General features: G+C 44.1%; 1 protein-coding gene across 2 annotated transcripts in view; it reads right to left on the bottom strand.

Annotated features, from left to right (window-relative positions):
* The window catches only part of SUZ12 (SUZ12 polycomb repressive complex 2 subunit), a 66142-nt gene that overhangs the window by 35056 nt on the left and 18875 nt on the right, over positions 1 to 12211 (bottom strand). For both annotated transcript variants that reach the window (XM_010372982.2, XM_010372983.2), the window contains one exon: positions 189 to 238. In XM_010372982.2, coding sequence (XP_010371284.1) covers positions 189 to 238 — 50 coding nt within the window. The remainder of the gene's footprint in view (positions 1 to 188; positions 239 to 12211) is intronic.

Genomic DNA, 12211 nt, shown 5'->3' with positions numbered 1-12211 from the left:
CTGTCCCTCCCGAAAAAAAAAATTTCATCATTAGCCTTTATAATTTAAAGTTCAAAAACATCAGAATCAACATCTTTTTTTCCATTAAACATAATTTTATAAATTTACACTCAGAAGCCCCACTTTTTTTTACATTCACAAAGGTGTCTTGCTATTAAAATGCCACTTATTTACTTTTAAGTACATACCATTTTTGTGGAAGAAACCAGTAAATGTAAGCTGCAAATGAGCTGACAAGCTAAAAAAAAAAAAAAAAAAAAAAAAAAAGGAAAATATTTTATCATTTTAATGCTCTATAGTAAAATAACCTAGACTTTAAAATATAACATTGAAATCAAAGTTACTTCAGCTCATTTATAAAGATTTGTACTCAATTGTTATTCAGGCCCATGACTCTATGCTTTCCCTGAAATATGACATCCAAAAGTGTGTCTATACACCTAACAAAACATAAGCATCAAAAAACCGCTCACAACTCACAAAAAAATAAAACCACAAAAACACCAAGAGCAAGGCAGAAAAAATCAGACTACGAAGTTAGAGGCCAGGTAATTTACTGTGTTTTAGTGTTCTACCTATAAAATGACAGCAGGTATGCCTTCCCACCTTTAAAAAAGGAATTTTGGAGGGTTTTTGGAATTCTTTTTGTTTTGTTTTAATGAAGTTTTAGTCAACGACTTCATCAAAAGGAAATTTTGAAAAGGGTAGCTAAATCTACGCAAAAAAATTTGAATATTCTGAAGCTATGGAAATTCAACCTTCCCAATAAAAATGATATAGAACCATTACTTTACACTTCAAATAGCAATGAAATACACAATTACAAATCTGATATAGATGTATAATTTACTGTTTCAATATATCATTTTCACTGTTAAGTTTTAGAAGCTATGGAAAAGTAAAAGAAAGCATGAACTAGAACTAGTGCTCCTTCTATTTTCACAAATATTAATAACAGAAAAAACTATAAGGATGGGATAAAATAAACAGAAGCATCAATAAGCTTTTGAAGTACTTTTAAACTGCAAAACAGAATATAGTTGTTGATCAGGAGACATTCATAAGTTTCCTGAGCATAGTTTCCATAGTGTGACTTGTACAGACACCAGATTAGGCAGGGTTATACAGAACAGATGGTGGGGAAATGAAAGCAGTACTGATCCCTTATTTAAGGCATTTACTAATGGGCACTAAAGACTAGTAAAGAGCATATATATATATATATATATATATATATATATATATATTTTTTTTTTTTTAAATGATGGTGACAATCTAGGCATTTTTGTAATCACATGGGAACAGTTACAGAAAGACACTGTGGCAAGAGAGTACTAAGGAGCAAGTAATGACTGGAAATAAGGACATATTATGAAGAGGTTAGCCTTGTAAATTTGACCAGGACTTCTCTTTCTTTTTTTTGAGATGAAGTTTCCCTCTTCTCGCTCAGGTTGGAGTGCAATGGCGCAATCTCAGCTCACTGCAACCTCCGCCTCCCGAGTTCAAGTGATTCTCCTGCCTCAGCCTCCCAAGTAGCTGGGATTACAGGCGTGAGCTACTGAGCCCGGCTGGACTCCTCTTTTTCTAAGATAGAGAAATAAGAGGCAAGTAAGACATTTCCATGGAAGATGGGGGCTATCTCCATCTACTTAGTGAAATAGGCCATGAAACGGTCTGCTAAAAAAACTACAGGGTGGGCTGGGCACAGTGGCTCACGTCTGTAATCCCGGCACTCTGGGAGGCTGAGGCAGGAGATTACCAGCTCAGGAGTTCAAGGCCAGCCTGGCCAGTATGGTGAAATCCCGTCTCTACTAAAAATACAAAAAATTAGCTGGGCGTGGTGGCACGTGGCTGTAGTCTCAACTACTCGGGAGGCTGAGGCAGGAGAATCGCTTGAACCTGGGAGGCAGAGATTACAGTGAGCCGAGACTGCGCCATTGCACTCCAGCTTGGGCGACAGGGGGAGACTCCGTCTCAAAAACAAAACAAAACAAACAAAAAAACTCTACAGCCTGGCGCGGTGGCTCAAGCCTGTAATCCCAGCACTTTGGGAGGTCGAGACGGGCGGATCACGAGGTCAGGAGATCGAGACCATTCTGGCTAACACGGTGAAACCCCGTCTCTACGAAAAAATACAAAAAACTAGCCAGGCGAGGTGGTGGGCGCCTGTAGTCCCAGCTACTCGGGAGGCTGAGGCAGGAGAATGGCGTGAACCTGGGAGGCGGAGCTTGCAGTGAGCTGAGATCCGGCCACTGCACTCCAGCCCGGGCGACAGAGCGAGACTCTGTCTCAAAAAAAAAAAAAAAAAAAAAAAAAACTCTACAGAGTTGGGGTTTTAAAGGGCATTTCTAGAACAGTAGTACAGAAAGTATGCTGGGGACCGGGTGCAGTGGCTCACAATTGTAATCCCAGCATTTTGGGAGGCCAAGGCAGGAGGATCACGAGGTCAGAAGATCAAGACCATCCTGGCTAACACGGTGAAACCCAATCTCTACTAAAAATACAAATATTAGCAGGCATGGTGGCATGTACCCGTAATCCCAGCTACTCGGGAGGCTGAGGCAGGAGAATCACTTGAGTTCAGGAGGCAGAGGTTGCAGTGAGCCAAGACTGCATCACTGCACTCCAGCCTGGGCAACAGAGCAAGACTCCATCTCAAAATAAACCCAAAAACAAAAAACACAAACAAACAAACAAGAAAAAGTATGCTATCAGTAGAGGACAAAATTATTATGGAAGAGTAGAACTATAAGAGTCCAAGCAGAGTTAGAAAACACAGGGCTGGCGCCTATGGCCATACCACCCTGAACGTGCTGAATCTCGGAAGCTAAGCAGGGTTGGGCCTGGCTGGTACTTGGATGGGAGAAAGCAAAAATATGAAATTAAAAACTGAGAACGGCCGGGCGCGGTGACTCACGCCTATAATCCTAGCACTTTGGGAGGCCAAGGCGGGTGGATCATGAGATCAGGAGTTCAAGACCAGCTTGGCCAAGATGGTGAAACTCTACTAAAAATACAAAAAAAAATTAGGCGGGCGCAGTGGCAGGAGCCTGTAATCCCAGCTACTCGGGAGGCTGAGGCAGGAGAATCGCCTGAACTCAAGAGGGCGGAGGTAGCAGTGAGCCCAGATCGCGCCACTGCACTCCAGCCTGGGCGACAGAGTGAGACACCGTCTCAAAAACAAAAACAAAAACAAAACAAAACAAAAAACTAAGAACCACCACCACAACTTAAGTATCAGCCAGGCATGGTGATTCATGCCTGTAATCCTAGTACTTTGGGAGATGAGGCGGGTGGATCACGAGGTCAGGAGACCAAGACCATACTGGCTAACACGGTGAAACCCTGCTTGTACTAAAAATACAAAATTAGCATAGTCCCAGGTACTTGGGAGGCTGAGGCAGGAGAATCGTTTGAACCCAGGAGGTGAGGGTTGCAGTGAGCCGACACTGCACCACTGCACTCCAGCCTGGGCAACAGAGCGAGACTCTGTCTCAAAAAAAAAAAAAAAATGTATACAATGGGAGTCTTAAAAACCTATTCTGTATAAACAATTCATATATTATAAACATTTTTACATGAATCACGTAATTTCTACATGCCATTTTACTAAAAAGCATTATCCTAGAAAAAGTTCCATAAATACCACCTTACACAGCAGAATTAGCTAAAATCCAAAACATAAGTGAAAAAGGAACTACAATTCTCACATTAGAAGATAATCCATTAGTCACAACAAATCTATCCTACTCTTCATTGCGTCAATTAAACCTACATACTAAGACCAGATTAACTTTCTTAAGAATCTATCATTTTTTTTTTTAATCTATTATTTCTTTCTGCACATCTACTGAGACCCCAAATACCAAATCTTTGGTCTAACTGCTGAAATGGTTCCCATTTCTTGTTCTATGAAAGCCTTACATATAAAGATAGAATAGAATTTATAAGAGTCAGAAAATCCAAGTTTGAATTCTGGTGCCACTCATTCGCTGTGGTCTGTTATCTATAAAATGAGGATATTTTGTCTCACAAAGAGTGTGAGGCTTCAGACTTTGTTTTTTGCTTTCAGACAGGGTTTCACTGTGTCACCCAGATTGGTGTGCAGTGGCACAATCTAGGCTCACTGCAACCTCCAACTTGCAGGCTCAAACAACCCTCCCACCTCAGTCTCCAAGAGTAGCTGGGACTACAGGCATGCACCATCACGCCTGGCTAATTTTTGCATGTTTGTGGAGTTCGGGTTATGCATATTGCCCAGGCTGGTCTCAAACTCCTGAGATCAAGAGATCCACCTGCCTCAGCCTCCCAAAGTGCTGAGATTACAGGTGTGAGTCACTGTGCGCCTGGCCTGTTTAGGTTTTGTTTTGTTTTGTTTAGGTTTTAATTCAATTAATTTTTTTTTCTTTTAGAGACAGGGTCTCACTATGTTGCCCAGGCTGGTAATGAACTCCTGGGCACAAGTGATCATCCCACCTCAGCCTCCCAAAGTGCCGCGATTATAGGCATGAGCCACTGTGCCGCCCAGTCAGGCTTGCAGAAAGTAATAAAGTAACCAGCAAAATACTCTCTCCCTCTTCTACAAAGACCCTAAACCCAACCAATCAAGAGCTAAATGACCACTTTATCCCTTTACAAGCACTCCTATTTACCACCTTTTAGTCACTATTTTTCCATACACATCTTTTTATTACTGTCCCTAGCATCTAGCAGTGTCTTACAGAAAGTCACCCAACAAATTTTTTTTCATAAGATAATGTCCTAGAGTAATACAAATTAAAAGGTCTGGAATCAAGGCCCATTACATTGCAGTACTATTAGTATTATTTACATTATTTTTCTGAGAAGTGTGAGGGTAAGCTTCAACTATGAAATACCAGAAAGATCTTATTTATTTACCCCAGAGTATATTTTAAATCAGTGTTACTCAAAACGTGGTCTACAAACTGAGGTCACTAGGAAAAATGTTACCATTCTACAACAACTCAAGAAATTGAGACTACTACTAAAAGCACACTGAAAATTAAAAACAAATAAACAAAATGATTTTTCACCACAGATGATTTGAGACAGTTTTAAATGGTACATTATACCTTACATAGGATTGCATGTATAACCAGCTTTTTTTGTTTTGTTTTTCGTTTGAGACGGAGTCTCACTGTCACAGACTGGAGTGCAATGGTGCGATCTCAGTTCACCGCAACCTCCACCACCTGGGTTCAAGCAACTCTCCTGCCTCAGTTTCTTTTTTTTTTTTTTTTGAGGCGGAGTCTCGCTCTGTCGCCCAGGCTGGAGTGCAGTGGCCGGATCTCAGCTCACTGCAAGCTCCGCCTCCCGGGTTTACGCCATTCTCCTGCCTCAGCCTCCCAAGTAGCTGGGACTACAGGCGCCCGCCACCTCGCCCGGCTAGTTTTTGTATTTTTAGTAGAGACGGGGTTTCACCGTGTTAGCCAAGATGTTCTCGATCTCCTGACCTCGTGATCCGCCTGTCTCGGCCTCCCAAAGTGCTGGGATTACAGGCTTGAGCCACCGCGCCCGGCCCTGCCTCAGTTTCTGAGTAGCTGGGATTACAGGTGCCGGCCACCATGCTGGGTTAATTTTCCTATTTTTAGTAGAGATGAGGTTTCACCATGTCAGCCAGGCTGGTCTGGAACTACTGACCCGCCTCGGCGTCCCAGTGCTAGGATTACAGGTATTAGTACTGTGCCCAGCCAACCAGCCATTATTATACTAGTATTTCTTTGTGAGAAAGAATTTTTTTTTTTGAGACGGAGTCTCGCTCTGTCACCCAGGCTGGAGTGCAGTGGCGCGATCTCAGCTTACTGCAAGCTCCGCCTCCCGGGTTTACGCCATTCTCCTGCCTCAGCCTCCCGAGTAGCTGGGACTACAGGCGCCCGCCACCTCGCCCGGCTAGTTTTTTGTATTTTTTTAGTAAAGACGGGGTTTCACCGTGTTCGCCAGGATGGTCTTGATCTCCTGACCTCGTGATCCGCTTATCTCGGCCTCCCAAAGTGCTGGGATTACAGGCTTGAGCCACCGCACCCGGCCTTTTTTTTTTTTTTTTTTTTTTGAGACAAAGTCTTGTTCCTTCACCCAGGCTGGAGTTCAATGGCGTGATCTCGGCTTACTGCAACTTCTGCCTCCAGGGGTTCAAGCCATTCTCCTGTCTCAGCCTCCTGAATAGCTGGGATTCAGGCACACGTTGCCACGCCCAGTTAATTTTTTGTGTTTTTTAGAGGAGAGGTTTCGTTGTATTGCCCAGGTTGGTCTCAACCTCCTGAGCTCCGGCAATCTGGCTGCCTTGGCTTCCCAATGTACCAGGATTACAGGCGTGAGCCACCACACCCGGACTTTGAGAAATAATTCTAAATTTCAATTAACCAATTTTAAAAGGCAACTTTGGGGCTGGGCACAGTGACTCACACTTGTAATCCCAGCACTTTGGGAAGGAGGTGGGGGGATCACTTGAGGTCAGGAGTTGGAGACCAGCCTGGCCAACATGGTGAAACCTTGTCTCCACTAAAAATACAAAAAATTATCCGGGCCTGGTAACACCCGTGTGTAATCCCAGTTACTCAGGAGGCTGAGGCAGGAGAATAGCTTGAACCTGGGAGGTGGAGGTTGCAGTGAGCCAAGATCACACCACCGCACTCTAGCCTGAGGGACAAGAGCAAGTCTCATAAATAAATAAATAAATAAATAAATGTAACATTGGGAATGTGACTTGCTATGCATGATTTCCCCTTCCCCACCTAAAAGTAAACACTCGGGCTGGGCGCCCTGGCTCACACTTGTAATCTCAGCACTTTGGGGAGGCTGAGGCAGGCAGATCACGAGGTCAGGAGTTTGAGACCCATCTGACCAACATGGTGAAACCCTGTCTCTACTAAAAACACAAAAATTAGCCGGGCATGGAGGCGGGCACCTGTAATCCCAGCTACTCAGGAGGTTGAAGCAGGAGAATCGCTTGAACCCGGGAGTCGGAGGTTGCAGTGAGCCGAGACTGCGTCACTGCACGCCAGCTTGGGCAACAGAGTGAGACTCCGTCTCAAATAAATAAGTAAACACTCTGATATGTACCTAGAATAAAGTGTACCAATGATTCTTTCCATAGGTGGTTTCTTCCAAGGAAAAGGGCAAAGTTTTCTCTCTCCCTTCCCTCTCCCCTCTCTTGTGGCTACTTTGTCCACATCTTACTTGGTTAGGCTGGACCAGATGAATGGGAGGAAAAGAAACATGTAAGGTTGGTCAGGATTATTTGGTTTTAGGCCACAAAAAATCTAGTTTAGATGACCAGAATAAGATTTAAGAAACTTAGTTCATCCATGTGATGTGTTCCCTCTATCTTCTCAGGAAGACACATGATAACAAGAAATCAGGTAGAGAATTTGAAATTTTGAGATGCGAATTTCAGCATTCCAAGCACAAACATCTACAGTCCTGATACAGTCTACAGAAAATGATGCTAAGCTAATTCATAAGAGACTGACACTTTGAAATCTAATTCAAGGAAGAGTCTCCCATTTTAAGAACAGCCAGATCCCACAGAGGAACTAGTTTTTATAACAAGAGATCAAGATTAGTGCCTCTAATTTATATATGTGAATCTGCTAGCAGCAGGTATAAGGCTTCATTTTAAGGGCAGTATTACCTCAAAACAGGACAAGTCTGATAATCAACTTGGTTTCTATAGCTAGATGTTAGCTATTCAACTTTTGTTATATACATTTTATCCTATGATACGTAAAGCTGAGAAACTCATGTCTACATCAAGTCTAATATTCTGAAACCCAGGATCTCAAAATATAGGGGTTAGAAGCACTTTGTAATGGGAAGATAAAGGTGAATGGTGGATGATGTGTATCTATGAATCATAAATGGATCACTCTGCAGAAGTACTGTGAAGAAAACAAAGGAATTACTACAAAAACAAAAGTTATACAAGGAATATTTTTAAAATTTGTTCTTGAATATTCAAATTTTTAAGAATCAGATATGCTCAAGTGGCAACTGACGAGGCACCTTTAAGAGTAAGTATGCAAAAAGAAATGTGTATAGCCCAGGTTCTGAAAAAAGAACAAAAACTCAAGACTGAAAAGACGACAATTTCAAAACAACTTCAAAGCTTACAATCAAGGCAAAGTGTATAAAAAAAAAGAAAGGGAAAACATCAGATCTTATTAATTGTGGGAGAGACACACAACCAACCTAAGAGGTAGTCTACAGATTTTATTTATTTATTTATTTTGAGATGGAGTCTCACTTTGTAGCCCAGGCTGGAGTGCAGTGGAGCTATATCTGCTCACTGCAACCTCCGCCTGCTGAGTTCAAGCAATTCTCCTGCATCAGCCTCCCAAGTAGACGAAATTACAGGTGCGCACCGCCATGTCCGGCTATTTATTTATTTATTTATTTATTTATTTATTTATTTTTGAGACAGAGTTTCACTCTGTAGCCAGGCTGGAGTGTAGTAGTGTAATCTCTGCTCACTGCAACCTCTGCCTCCCAGGTTCAAGCAATTCTCCTGCCTCAGCCTCCCAAGTAGCTAGGAATACAGGCACAAGCCACCACGCCCAGCTAATTTTTGTATTTTTAGTAGAGACGGGGTTTCACCATGTTGGCCAGGATAGTCTCAAACTCTTGACCTCATGATCTGCCCACCGCGACCTCCCAAAATGCTGGGATTACAGGCGTTGAGCCACCGCGCCCGGCCTAATTTTTTGTATTTTTAGTAGCGATGGGGTTTCGCCACATTGGTCAAGTTGGTCTCGAACTCCTGACCTCAAGTGAACCGCCTGCCTCGACTTCCCAAAGTGCTGGGATATAGGCGTGAGTCACCACGCCTGGCCAACCTAAAGATTTTAAAATGCGGCTAAATGTACAAAATAGAAGGGTAGGAAAAAATCATTAATACAATAGTTCTCTTTAAAATAATTTAATAGGTCCGATGCAGTGGCTCACGCCTGTAATCTCAACACTTTAAGAGGACAAAGTGGGCAGATCACTTGAACTCAGTAGTTCGAGGTCACGCTGGGCCATATGGTGAAACCTCATCTCTACAAAAGTACTGTGAGTACACATAAGGTGAGCCAGGGCCAGGCGCAGTGGCTCACACCTGTAATCCCAGCACTTTGGGAGGCTGAGGCCAGTGAATAACTTGAGGTCAAGAGTTCGAGACCAGCCTGGCCAACACGGTGAAATGCCATCTCCACCAAAAATACAAAAACTGGCTGGGGGCAGTGGCTCATGGCTGTAATCCCAGCATTTTGGGAGGCAGAGGCAAGCAGATCACCTGAGGTCAGGAGTTCGAGACCAGCCTGCCCTACCAGGCGAAACCCCCTCTCTACTAAAAATGCAAAAAAGTTAGGTGGGCGTGGTGGCAGGCGCCTGTAATCCTGGCTACTCGGGAGGCTGAGGCAGGAGAATCGCTTGAACCTGGGAGGCGGAAGTTGTAGGGAGCCAAGATCATGCCACTGTACTCCAGCCTGGGCAAGAAGAGAGAAACTCTGGGCCGGGCGCGGTGGCTCAAGCCTGTAATCCCAGCACTTTGGGAGGCCGAGACGGGCGGATCATGAGGTCAGGAGATCGAGACCATCCTGGCTAACACGGTGAAACCCCGTCTCTACCAAAAAAAATACAAAAAAATCTAGCCGGGCGCAGTGGCGGGCGCCTGTAGTCCCAGCTACTCGGGAGGCTGAGGCAGGAGAATGGCGGGAACCCGGGAGGCGGAGCTTGCAGTGAGCTGAGATCCGGCCACTGCACTCCAGCCCTGGCGACAGAGCCAGACTCCGTCTCCAAAAAAAAAAAAAAAAAAAAAAAAAAAAGAGAAACTCTGTATCAAAAAAAATAAAATTAAAAATAAAAATAAAAATAAAAATTATGTGGGGGGCCGGGCGCGGTGGCTCAAGCCTGTAATCCCAGCACTTTGGGAGGCCGAGGCAGGTGGATCACGAGGTCAGGAGATCGAGACCCTCCTGGCTAACACGGTGAAACCCCCTCTCTACTAAAAACACACACACACACACACACAAAACTAGCCGGGCGCGGTGGCGGGCGCCTGTAGTCCCAGCTACTCGGAGGCTGAGACGGGAGAATGGCGGGAACCCGGGAGGCGGAGCTTGCAGTGAGCCGAGATCGCGCCAATGCACTCCAGCCTGGGCGACACAGCGAGACTCCGTCTCAAAAAAAAAAAAAAAAAAAGAAAAAGAAAAAGAAAAAATACAAAAAGCTAGCCGGGAGAGGTGGCGGGCGCCTGTAGTCCCAGCTACTCGGGAGGCTGAGGCAGGAGAATGGCGTAAACCCGGGAGGCGGAGCTTGCAGTGAGCTGAGATCCGGCCACTGCACTCCAGCCCGGGAGACAGAGCGTGACTCCGTCTCAGGGGGAAAAAAAAAAATTATGCAGGTATAGGGGCACATGCCTGTAATCCCAGCTACTCAGGAGGCTGAAGCAGGAGAATTACATGAATTCAGGAGGTGGAGATTGCAGTGAGCAGAGATTACACCACTGCACTCCAGCCTGGGCAACAAAGCAAGGCTCCATCTCGAAGAAAAAAAAAAAAAAAAAAAAACAACGTAGCCATAGCCAGGTAGTCCCAGCTAATCAAGAGGCTGAAGCGAGAGGATCTCTTCATCCCAGCATGTTGACACTGCAGTGAGCCATAATCGTGCCACTGCACTCCAGCCTGGGCAATAGAGCAAGACTCTATCTCAAAAATAATAATAATAATGATAGTAATAAAAATAAGGCCAGGCACACTGGCACAGGTCTGTAATCCCAGAACTTTGGGAGGCTGAGGTGGCTCGATCACTTGAGGTCAGGAATTCAAGACCAGACTGGCTAACATAGTAAAACCCAGTCTCTACTAAAAATACAAACATTAGCTGGGCGTGGTGGCACCATCTATAATCCCAGCTACCTGGGAGGCTGAGGCATGAGAATCCCTTGAACGTGGGAGGCAGAGGTTGCAGTGATCTGAGATGGCGACATTGCTGGGCCATAGACTGAGACTGTCTCAAAAAAATATATATATATACACACACACACACATATACACATGTATATACTCTATATGTATATATATTCTATATACTATATTCTATATATTTAGAATATTTAGAATATAGTATATAGTATTTAGAATATTTAGAATATAGTATATAGAATATATGTATATAGAGAGAAAATATATACTCTATATATATGTGTGTATATATAGAGAGAGACAGAATAAAATAAATAATAACTTTTTTACACACCACAATACTAGGTGAGAAGTGTAATAATAGCTGAGGTGGGTGGGGAGGGTTTTCTGTGATATCTTGAGGTTCCGAAGTGACTAAAGAGCAGCATCCTGCTCCTGGAACTCAGATTATAATCCTAACCATCATATGCACTGATCTGATGTTGGAAGAAACAGAAGAATGCAAAAACAGTAACTATATATATATTTAAAAATGGACTGGGTGCGGTGGTTCATGCCTGTAATTCCAGCAGTTTGGAAGGCCGAGGCAGGGGAATCATGAGGTCAGACTGAGACCATCCTAGCCAACATGGTGAAACTCCATCTCTACTAAAATACAAAACATTAGCCAGGCATGGTGGCGTATGCCTGTAGTCCCAGCTACTCTGAGGCTGAGGCAGGGGAATCGCTTGAACCCGGGAGGCGGAGGTTGCAGTGCGTCCAGACTGCTGGTGACAGAATGAGACTCCCTCTCAAAAAAATAATAATGGCCGGGTGCAGTGGCTCACGCCTGTAATCCCAGCATTCTGGGAGGCCGAGGCGGGCAGATCACAAGGTCAGGAGATTGAGACCATCCTGGCTAACACGGTGAAACCCCATCTCTACTAAAAAACACAAAAAATTAGCCAGGCATGGTGGTGGGCACCTGTAGTCCCAGCTACTCAGGAGGCTGCGGTAGGAGAATGGTGTGAACCCGGGAAGGCAGAGCTTGCAGTGGGCCGAGATCGTGCCACTGCACTCCAGCCTGGGCGACAGAGTGAGACTCGTCTCAAAAAAAATTAAAAAAAAAAAAAAATAATAATAATATATAATTTTAAAAACAAAAGGCTGGCTGTAGTGGTTCACACCTGTAATCTCAATGCTTTGAGAGGCTGAGGCAAGAGGACTGTTTGAGGCCAGGAGTTTTTGAGACCATGTTGGGCAACATGACAAGACAATGGATCTCTACAAAAGTGTTGAGATGGAGTCTC

This window comes from Rhinopithecus roxellana, chromosome 19 (assembly GCF_007565055.1).
Source record: "Rhinopithecus roxellana isolate Shanxi Qingling chromosome 19, ASM756505v1, whole genome shotgun sequence".
NCBI lineage: Eukaryota > Metazoa > Chordata > Mammalia > Primates > Cercopithecidae > Rhinopithecus > Rhinopithecus roxellana.
This window is presented reverse-complemented; position numbering and strand designations above follow the sequence as displayed.